The sequence below is a fragment of the Gymnodraco acuticeps genome, unplaced genomic scaffold (assembly GCF_902827175.1).
Source record: "Gymnodraco acuticeps unplaced genomic scaffold, fGymAcu1.1, whole genome shotgun sequence".
Classification (NCBI taxonomy): domain Eukaryota; kingdom Metazoa; phylum Chordata; class Actinopteri; order Perciformes; family Bathydraconidae; genus Gymnodraco; species Gymnodraco acuticeps.
Genome location: NW_022991153.1, coordinates 20,001 through 39,475, shown reverse-complemented (window position 1 = coordinate 39,475; position 19,475 = coordinate 20,001). Strand labels below are relative to the sequence as shown.

Genomic DNA, 19,475 nt, shown 5'->3' with positions numbered 1-19,475 from the left:
CTACTCTCTATCTATCAGACTACTCTCCCCATCAGACTACTCTCTCCATCAGACTACTCTCTCCATCAGACTACTCTCTCTATCAGACTACTCTCTCTATCAGACTACTCTCTCCATCAGACTACTCTCTCCATCAGACTACTCTCTCTATCAGACTACTCTCTCCATCAGACTACTCTCTCTATCAGACTACTCTCTCTATCAGACTACTCTCTCTATCAGACTACTCTCTCCATCAGACTACTCTCTCTATCAGACTACTCTCTCTATCAGACTACTCTCTCTATCAGACTACTCACTCCATCAGACTACTCTCTCTATCAGACTACTCTCTCTATCAGACTACTCTCTCTATCAGACTACTCTCTCCATCAGACTACTCTCTCTATCAGACTACTAACTCTATCAGACTACTCTCTCCATCAGACTACTCTCTCCATCAGACTACTCTCTCTATCAGACTACTCTCTCTATCAGACTACTCTCTCTATCAGACTACTCTCTCTATCAGACTACTCTCTCTATCAGACTACTCTCTCTATCAGACTACTCTCTCTATCAGACTACTCTCTCTATCAGACTACTCTCTCCATCAGACTACTCTCTCCATCAGACTACTCTCTCTATCAGACTACTCTCTCTATCAGACTACTCTCTCTATCAGACTACTCTCTCTATCAGACTACTCTCTCCATCAGACTACTCTCTCCATCAGACTACTCTCTCTATCAGACTACTCTCTCTATCAGACTACTCTCTCCATCAGACTACTCTCTCCATCAGACTACTCTCTCTATCAGACTACTCTCTCTATCAGACTACTCTCTCTATCAGACTACTCACTCCATCAGACTACTCTCTCTATCAGACTACTCTCTCCATCAGACTACTCACTCCATCAGACTACTCTCTCTATCAGACTACTCTCTCTATCAGACTACTCTCTCTATCAGACTACTCACTCCATCAGACTACTCTCTCCATCAGACTACTCTCTCTATCAGACTACTCACTCTACTCACTCCATCAGACTACTCACTCCATCAGACTACTCTCTCCATCAGACTACTCTCTCTATCAGACTACTCACTCTACTCACTCCATCAGACTACTCTCTCCATCAGACTACTCTCTCTATCAGACTACTCACTCCATCAGACTACTCTCTCCATCAGACTACTCTCTCTACTCACTCCATCAGACTACTCTCTCTACTCACTCCATCAGACTACTCTCTCTACTCACTCCATCAGACTACTCTCTCTACTCACTCCATCAGACTACTCACTCCATCAGACTACTCACTCAAACATCAGAGGGCGCTTTTGCATGAACAATTAATAAGAATAATCATTAGCTGCAGCCTTTTTAGTAACGGCCCCAGTGGTGTCTGTGGTGGTGTTATTATAATATATATATATATATACACAGTATATGTGTGTATAAGTACCCGTGCAGAGACCCTCTCCCAGGCCTGCTTCAGGAGAGCCTGGTCCACAGAGAGCTTCCCCTCTCTGCTGATTGGCTGCAGCAGCGGCTCGCTCTGCTTCCTCTTCATCTCAAAGTGCACTCTGAAACTCTTAAACTCCTGGAACAGGAAGACAGAAACACGAGTTGTACTTTTGCCATATATTGAATACACTGTATGTTTAACTTCATGATAATGTTCTTTAATAACGTGCAATGGCGTATCTGCCACTACATTGAGTTGCACTGCTCGTACAGACGCTCACGTGATGTCACCGTCTGCTCCCTGTGGATATTGAACTGCTCCTTGTTCCGCTCTGCTAGTGTACAGTTGTATTTTCATGCTGCTGGGTTTATCGTATCTGTGTAACTCTGGCACAACTATTTCCTTCAGGATGAATAAAGTCCTCTCTTATCTTTTCTTCCTAACTTGTGAATTCATCTAAAAAAGTCTTTATTTAACTGAAAGCTGTTAAATGACCTGTGGTGTGTCTGACCTGGTACTTGTCAGAGAGGCTCCCTCGTGCTGTGAGATGTGATGTAAACATGTATAATATAATGTGTGGTGTGTCTGACCTGGTACTTGTCGGTGAGGTTCCCCTCGCTGCCCTGCGCTCGCAGCACCTCTCTCTCCAGCTGGTCCAGGAACACCTTCAGCTCTCGGAGCATCTTACGCTCCTCTCGCTGTCAACAGGAAACACTATTAACACTGTGTGTAAACTCTGGCTGTACAGAGGACACGGGGTCTTCGTATTCATCGATGCTGCAGACGAGTCAGCAATCTGATGTTATTTGAATGCGTCTGGGAAACGTTGCCTGGCTGTTCCAGAAGCCTCTAAATGACATCCGTCTTTCATACATTCATATTAGAAAGAGTCAAATACAACTTTCATTCAATTCATTTCTTCCAAACAAAGTTCAAACTGCGTCTGTGTGCAGAACTACAGCATGCAGCAGGAGGAGGAGGAGGAGGAGGAGGAGGAGGAGGAGGAGGAGGAGGAGGAGGAGGAGGAGGAGGAGGAGGAGGAGGAGGAGGAGGAGGAGGAGGAGGAGGAGGAAAGGGTCTTCATAAAAACACTTAGTTTTTTAATTCAGAGAAACATACCTCGAGCATTTGCTCTATATCTCCAGGACAGAACTATCCAGGAAGAAGCAGACAGAGAAGCGTTAGAGAAGAGAGGAGGAGGAGGAGGAGGAGGAGGAGGAGGAGGAGGAGGAGGAGGAGGAGGAGGAGGAGGAGGAGGAGGAGGAGGAGGAGGAGGAGGAGGAGAGCTTCATGTGCAACAAAATAAACCGCTGAGGTCACGAGGTGACGATGTCACCGCTGAGGTCACGAGGTGACGATGTCACCGCTGAGGTCACGAGGTGACGATGTCACCGCTGAGAAATGCATGTTCTCTTTTCTTTTTAAATCACCATTTATTACAGCGAGAAACTACAGAAACAGAAATTCTCATCAGTTGTTCAACTGTCCTTGAACTACTCACTTTATTCTAAATCAAGGGTGTCCAAACTACGGCCCGGGGGCCAAATGCGGCCCGCAGACCATTTTGAATCGACCCCTCGGCAAATTCAAAAGAATAATGACTTTAGTATAATAAACTTGGTCTTATATTGGACTTCTTAAATATATGTTCAAATGTATTACACAGTATTCATGTGTTAATGAGCCCACTTTTTCAAATAAATTCAGTCAATTCAAGTTGGAAATAAATTGATAAGAAAAAAGCCCAATAACTTATTTAAATGAAAGCCTTGAAATAGACCCTTCATATTGCCTGTGTTCACTGTTTGTTTCTTTAAGCATATTCATGTACCAAGAATAATCGACCTACATTTGATTGACTTTTCCAACTTATAACTGAAATTATGAAGCAATACACCTCTAGTGAGCGGCCCGGCCCTTCGTACATGTGTCTGTAAGTGGCCCTCTGTGAATAAAGTGTGGACAGCCTGTTCCCAAATGTTAAGATGTCGTAATAGAATCTTATATAATATAATCAGTGATCACCTCGTCCTGCTGCCCGTCCGCCTCAGAGTGCCCAGGGTTGGGGTAATGTTTGAGGAACTGAGCCACGTACGTCATGATGGACTTCTCATCCGGCTTATCCACGTCCACATCTGGAGAGACACAGAAAACATGTTCACATTTATCCTGAGCAGGGAATCAAGATCCAAGTCTCTCTCACCATGAGCTCAGCAGCTACAGGGTAGATGTGGCAATGACAAACTCAAGTCCTCCTCCAGCAGAGCAACAGGAATATATATAGGACATACAACTAATAGAACAGATCAAATAGTGAAGAGAATGTTTTGAGATGTGCACGTTAATACAAATAAAATAGAAATAGTTCAAGAAGAGTCTGTATACAAGTAAATGGAATATGATATATAGATCAATAAGATGCTGCAGACAGACTGCAGAGAGGCTGCAGAGAGGCTGCAGACAGACTGCAGAGAGGCTGCAGAGAGGCTGCAGAGAGGCTGCAGAGAGGCTGCAGACAGACTGCAGACAGACTGCAGACAGACTGCAGAGAAGCTGCAGAGAGGCTGCAGAGAGGCTGTAGAGAGGCTGCAGAGAGACTGCAGACAGACTGCAGAGAGGCTGCAGAGAGACTGCAGAGAGGGCTGCAGACAGACTGCAGAGAGGCTGCAGACAGGCTGCAGAGAGACTGCAGAGAGGCTGTAGACAGACTGCAGAGAGACTGCAGAGAGGCTGCAGAGAGACTGCAGACAGACTGCAGAGAGGCTGCAGAGAGACTGCAGAGAGGGCTGCAGACAGACTGCAGAGAGGCTGCAGACAGGCTGCAGAGAAGCTGCAGAGAGGCTGCAGAGAGGCTGCAGAGAGACTGCAGACAGACTGCAGAGAGGCTGTAGACAGACTGCAGAGAGGCTGCAGACAGGCTGCAGAGAGACTGCAGAGAGGCTGTAGACAGACTGCAGAGAGGCTGCAGACAGGCTGCAGAGAGACTGCAGAGAGGCTGCAGAGAGACTGCAGAGAGGCTGTAGACAGACTGCAGAGAGACTGCAGAGAGGCTGCAGACAGGCTGCAGAGAGACTGCAGAGAAGCTGCAGAGAGACTGCAGAGAGGCTGCAGAGAGACTGCAGAGAGGGCTGCAGACAGACTGCAGAGAGGCTGCAGACAGACTGCAGAGAGGCTGCAGACAGGCTGCAGAGAGACTGCAGAGAGGCTGTAGACAGACTGCAGAGAGGCTGCAGACAGACTGCAGAGAGGCTGTAGACAGACTGCAGAGAGACTGCAGAGAGGCTGCAGACAGACTGCAGAGAGGCTGCAGACAGACTGCAGAGAGGCTGCAGACAGACTGCAGAGAGGCTGCAGACAGGCTGCAGAGAGACTGCAGAGAGGCTGTAGACAGACTGCAGAGAGGCTGCAGACAGACTGCAGAGAGACTGCAGAGAGGCTGCAGACAGACTGCAGAGAGACTGCAGAGAGGCTGCAGACAGGGCTGCAGACAGGGCTGCAGACAGGGCTGCAGACAGACTGCAGAGAGGCTGCAGACAGAGTGCAGAGAGGCTGCAGACAGAGTGCAGAGAGGCTGCAGACAGACTGCAGAGAGGCTGCAGAGAGGCTGCAGACAGACTGCAGAGAGACTGCAGAGAGGCTGTAGACAGACTGCAGAGAGACTGCAGAGAGGCTGCAGAGAGACTGCAGAGAGACTGCAGACAGACTGCAGAGAGACTGCAGAGAGGCTGTAGACAGACTGCAGAGAGACTGCAGAGAGGCTGCAGAGAGGCTGCAGAGAGACTGCAGAGAGGCTGCAGAGAGACTGCAGAGAGGCTGCAGACAGACTGCAGAGAGGCTGTAGACAGACTGCAGAGAGACTGCAGAGAGGCTGCAGACAGACTGCAGAGAGACTGCAGAGAGACTGCAGAGAGGCTGCAGAGAGGCTGCAGACAGACTGCAGAGAGGCTGCAGACAGACTGCAGAGAGGCTGCAGAGAGACTGCAGAGAGACTGCAGAGAGGCTGCAGAGAGGCTGCAGACAGACTGCAGAGAGACTGCAGAGAGACTGCAGAGAGGCTGCAGAGAGGCTGCAGACAGACTGCAGAGAGGCTGCAGAGAGGCTGCAGACAGACTGCAGAGAGGCTGCAGACAGACTGCAGAGAGGCTGCAGACAGACTGCAGAGAGGCTGTAGACAGACTGCAGAGAGGCTGCAGAGAGACTGCAGAGAGACTGCAGAGAGACTGCAGAGAGGCTGCAGACAGACTGCAGAGAGGCTGCAGACAGACTGCAGAGAGGCTGCAGACAGACTGCAGAGAGGCTGCAGACAGACTGCAGAGAGGCTGCAGAGAGGCTGCAGACAGACTGCAGAGAGGCTGTAGAGAGACTGTAGAGAGACTGTAGAGAGACTGTAGAGAGACTGTAGAGAGAGACTGTAGAGAGAGACTGTAGAGAGAGACTGTAGAGAGACTGTAGAGAGACTGTAGAGAGACTGTAGAGAGAGACTGTAGAGAGACTGTAGAGAGACTGTAGAGAGACTGTAGAGAGACTGTAGAGAGACTGTAGAGAGACTGCAGAGCGACTGCAGAGAGGCTGTAGACAGACTGCAGACAGACTGCAGACAGACTGCAGAGAGGCTGTAGAGAGGCTGTAGACAGACTGCAGAGAGGCTGCAGACAGACTGCAGAGAGGCTGCAGAGAGGCTGCAGAGAGGCTGTAGACAGACTGCAGAGAGAATGCAGAGAGGCTGCAGAGAGGCTGCAGACAGACTGCAGAGAGAATGCAGAGAGGCTGCAGAGAGGCTGTAGACAGACTGCAGAGAGGCTGCAGACAGACTGCAGACAGACTGCCGAGAGGCTGCAGAGAGACTGCCGAGAGGCTGCAGAGAGGCTGCAGACAGACTGCCGAGAGGCTGCAGAGAGACTGCAGACAGACTGCAGAGAGGCTGCAGAGAGGCTGTAGACAGACTGCAGAGATGCTGCAGAGATGCTGCAGAGAGGCTGCAGAGAGGCTGCAGACAGACTGCCGAGAGGCTGCAGAGAGACTGCAGACAGACTGCCGAGAGGCTGCAGAGAGACTGCAGAGAGACTGCAGACAGACTGCAGAGAGGCTGTAGACAGACTGCCGAGAGGCTGCAGAGAGACTGCAGAGAGACTGCAGAGAGACTGCCGAGAGGCTGCAGAGAGGCTGCAGACAGACTGCCGAGAGGCTGCAGAGAGACTGCAGAGAGACTGCAGACAGACTGCAGAGAGGCTGTAGACAGACTGCAGAGAGACTGCAGAGAGGCTGCAGACAGACTGCAGAGAGGCTGCAGACAGACTGCAGAGAGGCTGCAGAGAGACTGCAGAGAGGCTGCAGAGAGACTGCAGAGAGACTGCAGAGAGGCTGCAGAGAGGCTGCAGACAGACTGCAGAGAGGCTGCAGAGAGACTGCAGAGAGGCTGCAGAGAGGCTGCAGAGAGGCTGCAGACAGACTGCAGAGAGACTGCAGAGAGACAGCAGAGAGGCTGCAGAGAGGCTGCAGACAGACTGCAGAGAGGCTGCAGAGAGGCTGCAGACAGACTGCAGAGAGGCTGCAGACAGACTGCAGAGAGGCTGCAAACAGACTGCAGAGAGACTGCAGAGAGGCTGTAGACAGACTGCAGAGAGACTGCAGAGAGGCTGCAGAGAGACTGCAGAGAGACTGCAGAGAGACTGTAGAGAGACTGCAGAGAGGCTGTAGAGAGGCTGTAGACAGACTGCAGAGAGGCTGCAGACAGACTGCAGAGAGGCTGCAGAGAGGCTGCAGACAGACTGCAGAGAGGCTGCAGAGAGACTGCAGAGAGGCTGCAGAGAGACTGCAGAGAGGCTGTAGACAGACTGCAGACAGACTGCAGAGAGACTGCAGAGAGGCTGCAGAGAGGCTGCAGAGAGGCTGTAGAGAGGCTGTAGACAGACTGCAGAGAGGCTGCAGACAGACTGCAGAGAGGCTGCAGAGAGGCTGCAGAGAGAATGCAGAGAGGCTGCAGAGAGGCTGCAGAGAGGCTGCAGAGAGAATGCAGAGAGGCTGTAGACAGACTGCAGAGAGGCTGCAGACAGACTGCAGACAGACTGCCAAGAGGCTGCAGAGAGGCTGCAGAGAGACTGCCGAGAGGCTGCAGAGAGGCTGCAGACAGACTGCCGAGAGGCTGCAGAGAGACTGCAGACAGACTGCAGAGAGGCTGCAGAGAGACTGCAGACAGACTGCAGACAGACTGCCGAGAGGCTGCAGAGAGACTGCCGAGAGGCTGCAGAGAGGCTGCAGACAGACTGCAGACAGACTGCCGAGAGGCTGCAGAGAGACTGCCGAGAGGCTGCAGAGAGACTGCAGACAGACTGCAGAGAGGCTGCAGAGAGACTGCAGAGATTCTGCAGAGATGCTGCAGACAGACTGCCGAGAGGCTGCAGAGAGACTGCAGACAGACTGCAGACAGACTGCCGAGAGGCTGCAGAGAGACTGCCGAGAGGCTGCAGAGAGGCTGCAGACAGACTGCCGAGAGGCTGCAGAGAGACTGCAGACAGACTGCAGAGAGGCTGCAGAGAGGCTGCAGAGATGCTGCAGAGATGCTGCAGACAGACTGCAGAGAGGCTGCAGAGAGGCTGCAGACAGACTGCAGAGAGGCTGCAGACAGACTGCAGAGATGCTGCAGACAGACTGCCGAGAGGCTGCAGAGAGGCTGCAGACAGACTGCAGAGAGGCTGCAGACAGATTGCAGAGAGGCTGCAGAGAGGCTGCAGACAGGACTGCAGACAGACTGCAGAGAGGCTGCAGACAGATTGCAGAGAGGCTGCAGAGAGGCTGCAGACAGACTGCAGAGAGGCTGCAGACAGACTGCAGAGAGGCTGCAGACAGATTGCAGAGAGGCTGCAGAGAGGCTGCAGAGAGGCTGCAGAGAGGCTGCAGAGAGGCTGCAGACAGGCTGCAGAGAGGCTGCAGAGAGACAGCAGAGAGACTGCAGAGAGACTGCAGAGAGGCTGCAGAGAGACTGCAGAGAGGCTGCAGACAGGCTGCAGAGAGGCTGCAGACAGACTGCAGAGAGGCTGCAGAGAGACTGCAGACAGGCTGCAGAGAGGCTGCAGACAGACTGCAGAGAGACTGCAGAGAGGCTGCAGAGAGGCTGCAGAGAGGCTGCATACAGACTGCAGAGAGGCTGCAGACAGGCTGCAGACAGGGCTGTAGACAGACTGCAGAGAGGCTGCAGAGAGACTGCAGACAGACTGCAGAGAGGCTGCAGACAGACTGCAGAGAGACTGCAGACAGGCTGCAGACAGACTGCAGAGAGGCTGCAGACAGACTGCAGAGAGGCTGCAGAGAGGCTGCAGACAGACTGCAGAGAGGCTGCAGACAGGCTGCAGACAGACTGCAGAGAGGCTGCAGACAGACTGCAGAGAGGCTGCAGAGAGGCTGCAGAGAGGCTGCAGAGAGGCTGCAGAGAGGCTGCAGACAGGCTGCAGACAGACTGTAGAGAGGCTGCAGAGAGACTGCAGAGAGGCTGCAGAGAGGCTGCAGACAGACTGCAGAGAGGCTGCAGACAGACTGCAGAGAGGCTGCAGAGAGGCTGCAGAGAGGCTGCAGAGAGGCTGCAGAGAGGCTGCAGAGAGACTGCAGAGAGGCTGCAGACAGACTGCAGACAGGCTGCAGACAGACTGCAGACAGGCTGCAGACAGACTGCAGAGAGGCTGCAGAGAGACTGCAGAGAGGCTGCAGAGAGGCTGCAGAGAGGCTGCAGACAGACTGCAGAGAGGCTGCAGACATACTGCAGAGAGGCTGCAGACAGACTGCAGAGAGGCTGCAGACAGACTGCAGAGAGGCTGCAGAGAGGCTGCAGACAGGCTGCAGAGAGGCTGCAGACAGGGCTGCAGACAGACTGCAGAGTGGCTGCAGACAGGCTGCAGACAGGGCTGTAGACAGACTGCAGAGAGGCTGCAGACAGGGCTGCAGACAGACTGCAGAGAGGCTGCAGACAGGGCTGCAGACAGACTGCAGAGAGGCTGCAGACAGACTGCAGAGAGGCTGCAGACAGACTGCAGAGAGGCTGCAGACAGACTGCAGACAGACTGCAGACAGACTGCAGAGAGGCTGCAGACAGACACTGAGCAGCACGGGAACGCAGCGTCAATCTGCAACTACAACCACTTCAGAGGAAACACTACAGATATCAGCATGAAATCCCCCCACCTCATTACAATAAAGGCCTACACTGAAAGAACTGAACCGTTGACTTTCATTAATTGTATTATCAAAGTCAAAAAAGTCAAAGTCAACTTTAATGTCAATCTGACTCAGTGTGTGTTTACAGACAGAGAGATCGAATGACGTTGACTTCAACAGATTTCACATAACTGCATTAAGTTATAATATGAAGTAGAACTTCATATTTTGTATTTAAACTTGATATTATTACTTTCATCTAACCTAATACAGCTATGTGAAATGTGTTGAAGTCAACGTTTCAGTTTTTCAGTGTATCTTTTTAACGTGGCTCATAATTTGGGGCTATTATCAGTAGTTTTATGGTTCAGTGATATCACTCTTTCTGTTTGTTTACACCTGGTTTTTAATGATGTTCCTCAGGTGTTATTGGCATGTTCTGTCACACTCTGTAAAGCTCTTTGGGCTGCGTCCAGCATCAAAGGTGCTATATAAATAAAGTGTATTATTAACATTATTATTATTATGTTATTACTGACTCTAACACAGTTAGTTCCTCCAACAAGCTTTTTGACATGTTGTTAATATATATATAAATGAGATATCTGCAGACAAGAACAGAGAGATTTAGTGGAATAACCTCCTGGACAAAGAGCATGTTAGTAAAGCTATATATTTGAGGAGGTGTACCTTCAGGGTCCAGCAGGCGGGGGATGCCCAGCTGGTTCTCTGCCAGAGAGAAGGCCTCCTCCAGGTTCTCCCTGTTGCTCCTCCTCCTCACCTCCTCCATGTCCACCAGGTCAGGTCTGATGGAGTGGACCACGGACTGGAACAGCACTCCGTCCCTCCAGCTGGGCCCGAAGTCCTTCACCTGGAGACCGTGGAACCTGAAACACACACACACAGAGGAAGGTTATGACACAACACACACCTCAGCTTACCTTAAAGAACACACACACAGAGACGTTATGTTCTGAAGGTTACTGTGAGACACACACACACATATCTCCCCTGTTACCTCCTCTGATGTCTATAACCCCACAGTGAGTTGATGTTTCTTACTGTGAACCCATCGCAGCAGGGCCTTCTTGGCCGAGTTACCTCCTCTGATATCTCCTCTGATATCTCCAGAGTTACCTCCTCTAATATCTCCAGAGTTACCTCCTCTAATATCTCCTCTAATATCTCCTCTGATATCTCCTCTGATATCTCCAGAGTTACCTCCTCTGATATCTCCAGAGTTACCTCCTCTGATATCTCCTCTAATATCTCCAGAGTTACCTCCTCTGACATCTCCAGAGTTACCTCCTCTAATATCTCCAGAGTTACCTCCTCTGATATCTCCTCTGATATCTCCTCTGATATCTCCTCTAATATCTCCAGAGTTACCTCCTCTGATATCTCCTCTGATATCTCCTCTGATATCTCCTCTGATATCTCCTCTAATATCTCCTCTGATATCTCCTCTAATACCTCCTCTGATATCTCCAGAGTTACCTCCTCTGATATTTCCTCTGACATCTCCTCTGATATCTCCAGAGTTACCTCCTCTAATATCTCCTCTAATAACTCCTCTGATATCTCCAGAGTTACCTCCTCTGATATTTCCTCTGACATCTCCTCTGATATCTCCAGAGTTACCTCCTCTAATATCTCCTCTGACATCTCCTCTGATATCTCCTCTGATATCTCCAGAGTTACCTCCTCTAATATCTCCTCTGATATTTCCTCTGACATCTCCTCTGATATCTCCAGAGTTACCTCCTCTAATATCTCCTCTAATATCTCCTCTGATATCTCCTCTGACATATCCTCTGATATCTCCTCTGATATCTCCAGAGTTACCTCCTCTAATATCTCCTCTAATATCTCCTCTGATATCTCCTCTGACATCTCCTCTGATATCTCCTCTGATATCTCCTCTAATATCTCCTCTAATATCTCCTCTGATATCTCCTCTGATATCTCCTCTGATATCTCCAGAGTTACCTCCTCTAATATCTCCTCTAATATCTCCTCTGATATCTCCTCTGACATCTCCTCTGATATCTCCTCTGATATCTCCTCTAATATCTCCTCTGATATCTCCTCTAATATCTCCTCTGACATCTCCTCTAATATCTCCTCTGATATCTCCTCTGATATCTCCTCTGACATCTCCTCTAATATCTCCTCTGATATCTCCTCTGACATCTCCTCTGACATCTCCTCTGATATCTCCTCTGATATCTCCTCTGATATCTCCTCTAATATCTCCTCTGATATCTCCTCTGATATCTCCTCTGATATCTCCTCTAATATCTCCTCTGATATCTCCAGAGTTACCTCCTCTGATATCTCCTCTGATATCTCCTCTGACATCTCCAGAGTTACCTCCTCTGATATCTCCTCTGATATCTCCTCTAATATCTCCTCTGACATCTCCTCTGACATCTCCTCTGATATCTCCTCTGACATCTCCTCTGACATCTCCTCTGACATCTCCTCTGATATCTCCTCTGATATCTCCTCTGATATCTCCTCTGACATCTCCTCTGATATCTCCTCTGATATCTCCTCTGATATCTCCTCTGATATCTCCTCTGATATCTCCTCTGATATCTCCTCTAATATCTCCTCTGATATCTCCTCTAATATCTCCTCTGACATCTCCTCTAATATCTCCTCTGATATCTCCTCTGACATCTCCTCTGATATCTCCTCTGATATCTCCTCTAATATCTCCTCTGATATCTCCTCTGACATCTCCTCTGACATCTCCAGAGTTACCTCCTCTGATATCTCCTCTAATATCTCCTCTAATATCTCCTCTGATATCTCCAGAGTTACCTCCTCTAATATCTCCTCTAATATCTCCTCTAATATCTCCTCTGATATCTCCTCTAATATCTCCTCTGATATCTCCTCTGATATCTCCTCTAATATCTCCTCTGATATCTCCTCTGATATCTCCTCTGATATCTCCTCTGATATCTCCTCTAATATCTCCTCTGATATCTCCTCTGATATCTCCTCTAATATCTCCTCTGATATCTCCTCTAATATCTCCTCTGATATCTCCTCTGATATCTCCTCTAATATCTCCTCTAATATCTCCTCTGATATCTCCTCTGATATCTCCTCTAATATCTCCTCTGATATCTCCTCTAATATCTCCTCTAATATCTCCTCTAATATCTCCTCTGATATCTCCTCTGATATCTCCTCTAATATCTCCTCTGATATCTCCTCTAATATCTCCTCTAATATCTCCTCTGATATCTCCTCTGACATCTCCTCTGATATCTCCTCTGATATCTCCAGAGTTACCTGCTCTGATATCTCCTCTGACATCTCCTCTGATATCTCCTCTAATATCTCCTCTAATATCTCCTCTGATATCTCCTCTGATATCTCCTCTAATATCTCCTCTGATATCTCCTCTAATATCTCCTCTAATATCTCCTCTGATATCTCCTCTGATATCTCCTCTGATATCTCCAGAGTTACCTCCTCTGATATCTCCTCTAATATCTCCTCTGATATCTCCTCTGACATCTCCTCTGATATCTCCTCTAATATCTCCTCTAATATCTCCTCTGATATCTCCTCTAATATCTCCTCTGATATCTCCTCTGATATCTCCTCTAATATCTCCTCTAATATCTCCTCTGATATCTCCTCTGATATCTCCTCTAATATCTCCTCTGATATCTCCTCTTATATCTCCAGAGTTACCTCCTCTGATATCTCCTCTAATATCTCCTCTGATATCTCCTCTGACATCTCCTCTAATATCTCCTCTAATATCTCCTCTGATATCTCCTCTGATATCTCCTCTGATATCTCCTCTGATATCTCCTCTGATATCTCCTCTAATATCTCCTCTAATATCTCCTCTGATATCTCCTCTGATATCTCCTCTAATATCTCCTCTAATATCTCCTCTGATATCTCCTCTAATACCTCCTCTAATATCTCCTCTGATATCTCCTCTAATATCTCCTCTGATATCTCCTCTGACATCTCCTCTGATATCTCCTCTAATATCTCCTCTAATATCTCCTCTGATATCTCCTCTGATATCTCCTCTGATATCTCCTCTGATATCTCCTCTGACATCTCCTCTGATATCTCCTCTGACATCTCCTCTGATATCTCCTCTGATATCTCCTCTAATATCTCCTCTAATATCTCCTCTGATATCTCCTCTGATATCTCCTCTGATATCTCCTCTGATATCTCCTCTGATATCTCCTCTGATATCTCCTCTGATATCTCCAGAGTTACCTCCTCTGATATCTCCTCTAATATCTCCTCTAATATCTCCTCTGATATCTCCAGAGTTACCTCCTCTGATATCTCCTCTAATACCTCCTCTAATATCTCCTCTGATATCTCCTCTGATATCTCCTCTGATATCTCCTCTGATATCTCCCCTGATATCTCCTCTGATATCTCCTCTGATATCTCCTCTGATATCTCCAGAGTTACCTCCTCTGATATCTCCTCTAATATCTCCTCTGATATCTCCTCTAATACCTCCTCTAATATCTCCTCTGATATCTCCTCTGATATCTCCTCTGACATCTCCTCTGATATCTCCTCTAATATCTCCTCTGACATCTCCTCTGATATCTCCTCTGATATCTCCTCTGACATCTCCTCTGACATCTCCTCTGATATCTCCTCTGACATCTCCTCTGATATCTCCTCTGATATCTCCTCTGATATCTCCTCTGACATCTCCTCTGATATCTCCTCTAATATCTCCTCTGATATCTCCTCTGATATCTCCTCTAATATCTCCTCTAATATCTCCTCTGATATCTCCTCTAATATCTCCTCTGATATCTCCTCTGATATCTCCTCTGATATCTCCAGAGTTACCTCCTCTGATATCTCCTCTAATATCTCCTCTGATATCTCGTCTGATATCTCCTCTGATATCTCCTCTAATATCTCCTCTGACATCTCCTCTGATATCTCCTCTAATATCTCCTCTGATATCTCCTCTGACATCTCCTCTGACATCTCCTCTGATATCTCCTCTGACATCTCCTCTGATATCTCCTCTAATATCTCCTCTGACATCTCCTCTGATATCTCCTCTGACATCTCCTCTGATATCTCCTCTAATATCTCCTCTGATATCTCCTCTGACATGTCCTCTGATATCTCCTCTAATATCTCCTCTGATATCTCCTCTGATATCTCCTCTGATATCTCCTCTGATATCTCCTCTGATATCTCCTCTGATATCTCCTCTGACATCTCCTCTGATATCTCCTCTGATATCTCCTCTAATATCTCCTCTGATATCTCCTCTGATATCTCCTCTGATATTTCCTCTGATATCTCCAGAGTTACCTCCTCTGATATCTCCTCTGATATCTCCTCTGACATCTCCTCTGATATCTCCTCTGATATCTCCTCTGATATCTCCTCTGACATCTCCTCTGATATCTCCTCTGATATCTCCTCTGATATCTCCAGAGTTACCTCCTCTGATATCTCCTCTAATATCTCCTCTGATATCTCCTCTGATATCTCCTCTAATATCTCCTCTGACATCTCCTCTGATATCTCCTCTGATATCTCCTCTGATATCTCCTCTGACATCTCCTCTGATATCTCCTCTGATATCTCCTCTAATATCTCCTCTGACATCTCCTCTGATATCTCCTCTGATATCTCCTCTGATATCTCCTCTGATATCTCCTCTGACATCTCCTCTGATATCTCCTCTGATATCTCCTCTGATATCCCCAGAGTTACCTCCTCTGATATCTCCTCTAATATCTCCTCTGATATCTCCTCTGATATCTCCTCTAATATCTCCTCTGATATCTCCTCTGATATCTCCAGAGTTACCTCCTCTGATATCTCCTCTAATATCTCCTCTGATATCTCCAGAGTTACCTCCTCTGATATCTCCTCTAATATCTCCTCTAATATCTCCTCTGATATCTCGTCTGATATCTCCTCTGATATCTCCAGAGTTACCTCCAGTTGAACCCCACTGTGAAAGCTCCTTACTGTGCGGCGGTGCTCTGAACCCATCTCAGCAGGGCCTTCTTGGCGCCGCCCTGGAAACGCTGCACCACCTTCCTCTTCATGGGTGGGGGGCTGCCGGCCTCACTGCTCTCCACTGAGGAACTGCTGGTGGAGAGGGGCTGCAGGGAGGTCAGGTTACTGGTCAGCTCCTCGATCTGAGGAGAGAGGAGAGAGGAGAGAGAAGAGAGGAAAGAGGAGAGAGGAGAGAGGAGAGAGGAGACCTGGTCAGCAACAGGAGACATATTTCACAGAAGTTTGGGGTTTTTCTACGAAATTTACTTTTTTCTGAATTCTGACGTTTTTCTCATATTTAGACTTTTTTCAGAATGTTCATTTTTCCAAAAAATCATTTTTTTTCTCAGATTTTACAATTTTTACTTTTCTCAGATGTTTTTCCCAGAACTCGAACCCTATAAGAATTTTTACTTTTTCTCAGTGTTAATAAAAAAAACTGAGAATTTCAAAACTTTTTGTTCTTGAAGTTGAATTTGATGCTTATACTTTTATTATATCTTAATTTAAATCAAATTCACTTTGTTGAAATAAAAGCTGAAGTGATTGAACCGTCAGTATTCAGAGTTTCTAATAACCGGTTTAATTCTGTTTGTACCTGGAAGTAGAGGATGACGGTCCATATCAGCCCGAGGACGATGGACGGGCGTCCGTCTGCGATGTCGGTCGCGTGAATGTTCACCAGTTTGATCTGAAACACAAACAAAGAGGGTTATTCTGGGAACTTCACCACAGGATCATAACATGAACATCCACCCTGTGCCACACAGTCCCAACAAGCTGCTGGTTAGGGTTAGGGTTAGGGTAATGTTGTGAATTGAGTGGCCTGTGTTCGTCATCCATAACATACGCCTGCCCATACCCTAACCCCACCACCACCATGGGCCACTCAATTCACAACATTACCCTAACCCTAACCCTACCCCTAACCCTAATTCTACCCCTCACACCAGATACTGACTGGTTTTCGGACCCCCCCAGACCCCCCCAATAAAGCAAAACTGCACATTTCGGAGTGGCCTTTTATTGTGGCCAGCCTAAGGCACACCTGTGCAATAATCATGCTGTCCAATCAGCATCTTGATATGCCACACCTGTGAGGTGGGATGGATTATCTCGGCAAAGGAGAAGTGCTCACTATCACAGATTTTTTCAGATTTTTGACCAATATTTGAGAGAAATGGTTATTTTGTGTATATAGAAAATGTTTTAGATCTTTGAGTTCATCTCATGAAGAATGGGAGCAAAAACAAAAGTGTTGCGTTTATATTTTTGTTCAGTATAGATATGAATTGGACATGCTAACTAGCCACAATGCTTACATCGTTTATTTGTGTGCTTCAGAGAAAGAGCTGAGGAAGAAGTGGATTATCTGCGAACCCAGTACACCCAGGAGACTTGCCCCTTCGGGTAGCTGTGAAGCACCAAAGACGGGCAGACAGCAGACTTGCCCCTTCGGGTAGTTGTGGAGCACCAAAGACGGGCAGACAGCAGACTTGCCCCTTCGGGTAGCTGTGGAGCACCAAAGACGGGCAGACAGCAGACTTGCCCCTTCGGGTAGTTGTGGAGCACCAAAGACGGGCAGACAGCAGACTTGCCCCTTCGGGTAGCTGTGAAGCACCAAAGACGGGCAGACAGCAGACTTGCCCCTTCGGGTAGTTGTGGAGCACCAAAGACGGGCAGACAGCAGACTTGCCCCTTCGGGTAGTTGTGAAGCACCAAAGACGGGCAGACAGCAGACTTGCCCCTTCGGGTAGCTGTGAAGCACCAAAGACGGGCAGACAGCAGTGGATCATAACCAGGCTGCAGTTTGCACACGCTATTTGTTGTTGTTTATATCACGCAGTCTGTTCTTCTTCTCTGTCTTCCGGTTGTTGCCTATTTTGAATGACGAATACACACTACCACCGCCTGCTGGTAAGGAGAGTTATTGCCACTCACGCACTGAAGTCTTTGCGGTGTGTTCCCGTGCGACACATGGCCAAGACGCAGGAGAACACCGCGACGCAACAGCCGACGTCGGCGTCGGCGAGTCCTCTGGTGACTGCTTGGTGTGTCCGGGCCTTTACCTGTCTCTGTCTCATACCTGGAAGAGTTTGTCAGTATCTGAAATGACTAGGTTAGCTACGTTAGCTAGCTAGCTCACAGCAGATCTGCAGTGACACCAGAAGGAGTCATGTGACCACATTGTTACAAGACCAGTGTGAACCAAATTTGTTATTTGATGAAATATTGAACTTTCACGACGCTCAAAACCTGATCAATAAATGGAATGTACCATCTGACAACAAGCCTACCGATTCAATAACACAAGCGGTCTCAATAAACACATCGTCAGCAAAGAGTCAAACCGCCGAACAGAGGCTGCAGCTCCTACGTGAGATTTAGATAAAACCATCAAACCAAGTCAAAGTGATTCTGATAACGATTCTCACCTTCCTGCCTTCCAGGAATTTGAGCGCTGTGCCGATGTTGGAGACCCAGTGGATCCTCTTCAGCTGACGGCCCTGCTCACGGGGCTGCACACACACACACACACACACACACACACACACACACACACACACACACACACACACACACACACACACACACACACACACACACACACACACACACACACACACACACACACACACACACACACACACACACACACACACACACACACACACACACACACACACACACACACACACACACACACACACACACACACACACACACACACACACACACACACACACACACACACACACACACACACACACACACACACACACACACACACACACACACACACACACACACACACACACACACACACACACACACACACACACACACACACACACACACACACACAAGTTAGCATGGTTTAAAACATGGCCATTCAGTCGCTCAGTGATCTAGTTAAAGAGTCCCGGGGATTAAGTATAAATTAACTGGTGAGTCCCAAAGCTGCTTGAAGAGGGAATCCGTTTAATTCTGAGCAGTAAAACAGGATGGATCCAGCCTCAGTGAGATCTGTGTGTGTGAGCTTGTTTTCATATAGTTGTGAGGACCAATTACAGCATCAAACCAGCGTTATGAGGACACTTCACTGAGAACTGGTTAGAGGCAAAATGAGCAGGATGTTCCTACAGTACACTCGGACAGAAATAGTCCCTCTTCATCATCACCTTCACCCACTAGAAGTGTGTGTGTGTGTGTGTGTGTGTGTGTGTGTGTGTGTGTGTGTGCGTGTGTGTGCGTGCGTGTGTGCGTGTGTGTGTGCGTGCGTGCGTGCGTGCGTGTGTGCGTGTGTGCGTGCGTGCGTGTGTAGGTGTACAGTAACTTACTCTGGTTTGATTTCATGCAGACCGTTGGAACATGCATTCGTCATTATGACCCATCCTGTTGGATGTAAAATGAGCAGCCTGTGCTGACGCGTGGCGGCACTGAATCTAATGGATGCATTATGAACTAGATATATGACGATGTGATTCATATTATTTACTGCAGAGCCGAGGCTCAAACCTCAAATAGATGAGGTGTTGGAAAGAGGAGTGGTGGGTTTTTGAGGAAGAAAGACTTGGCAGAGTTCTATTGAAAGAAACTGCACTGTATGACCTCTCTCTGTGGCTGCGCTGTGTCCTCTGTCTGTGGCTGCGCTGTGTCCTCTCTCTGTGGCTGCGCTGTGTCCTCTCTCTGTGGCTGCGCTGTGTCCTCTCTCTGTGGCTGCGCTGTGACCTCTCTCTGTGGCTGCGCTGTGACCTCCCTCTGTGGCTGCGCTGTGACCTCTCTCTGTGGCTGCGCTGTGTCCTCTGTCTGTGGCTGCGCTGTGTCC

The 19,475-nt window shown here is 48.2% G+C and overlaps 1 protein-coding gene across 2 annotated transcripts in view; it reads right to left on the bottom strand.

Moving 5' to 3' along the window:
- Window positions 1-1,450: 1,450 nt before the first annotated feature.
- Window positions 1,451-19,475, bottom strand: part of LOC117560446 (nesprin-1-like) — a gene marked incomplete at its 3' end in the record, with an annotated part of 30,931 nt that continues 12,906 nt past the window's right edge. The window contains 8 exon segments of one of the 2 annotated variants that reach the window (XM_034237293.1): window positions 1,451-1,588; window positions 2,044-2,151; window positions 2,573-2,605; window positions 3,479-3,588; window positions 10,289-10,485; window positions 15,617-15,789; window positions 16,245-16,337; window positions 18,082-18,165. In XM_034237293.1, coding sequence (XP_034093184.1) covers window positions 1,451-1,588; window positions 2,044-2,151; window positions 2,573-2,605; window positions 3,479-3,588; window positions 10,289-10,485; window positions 15,617-15,789; window positions 16,245-16,337; window positions 18,082-18,165 — 936 coding nt within the window. 2 annotated transcript variants of the gene reach the window in all.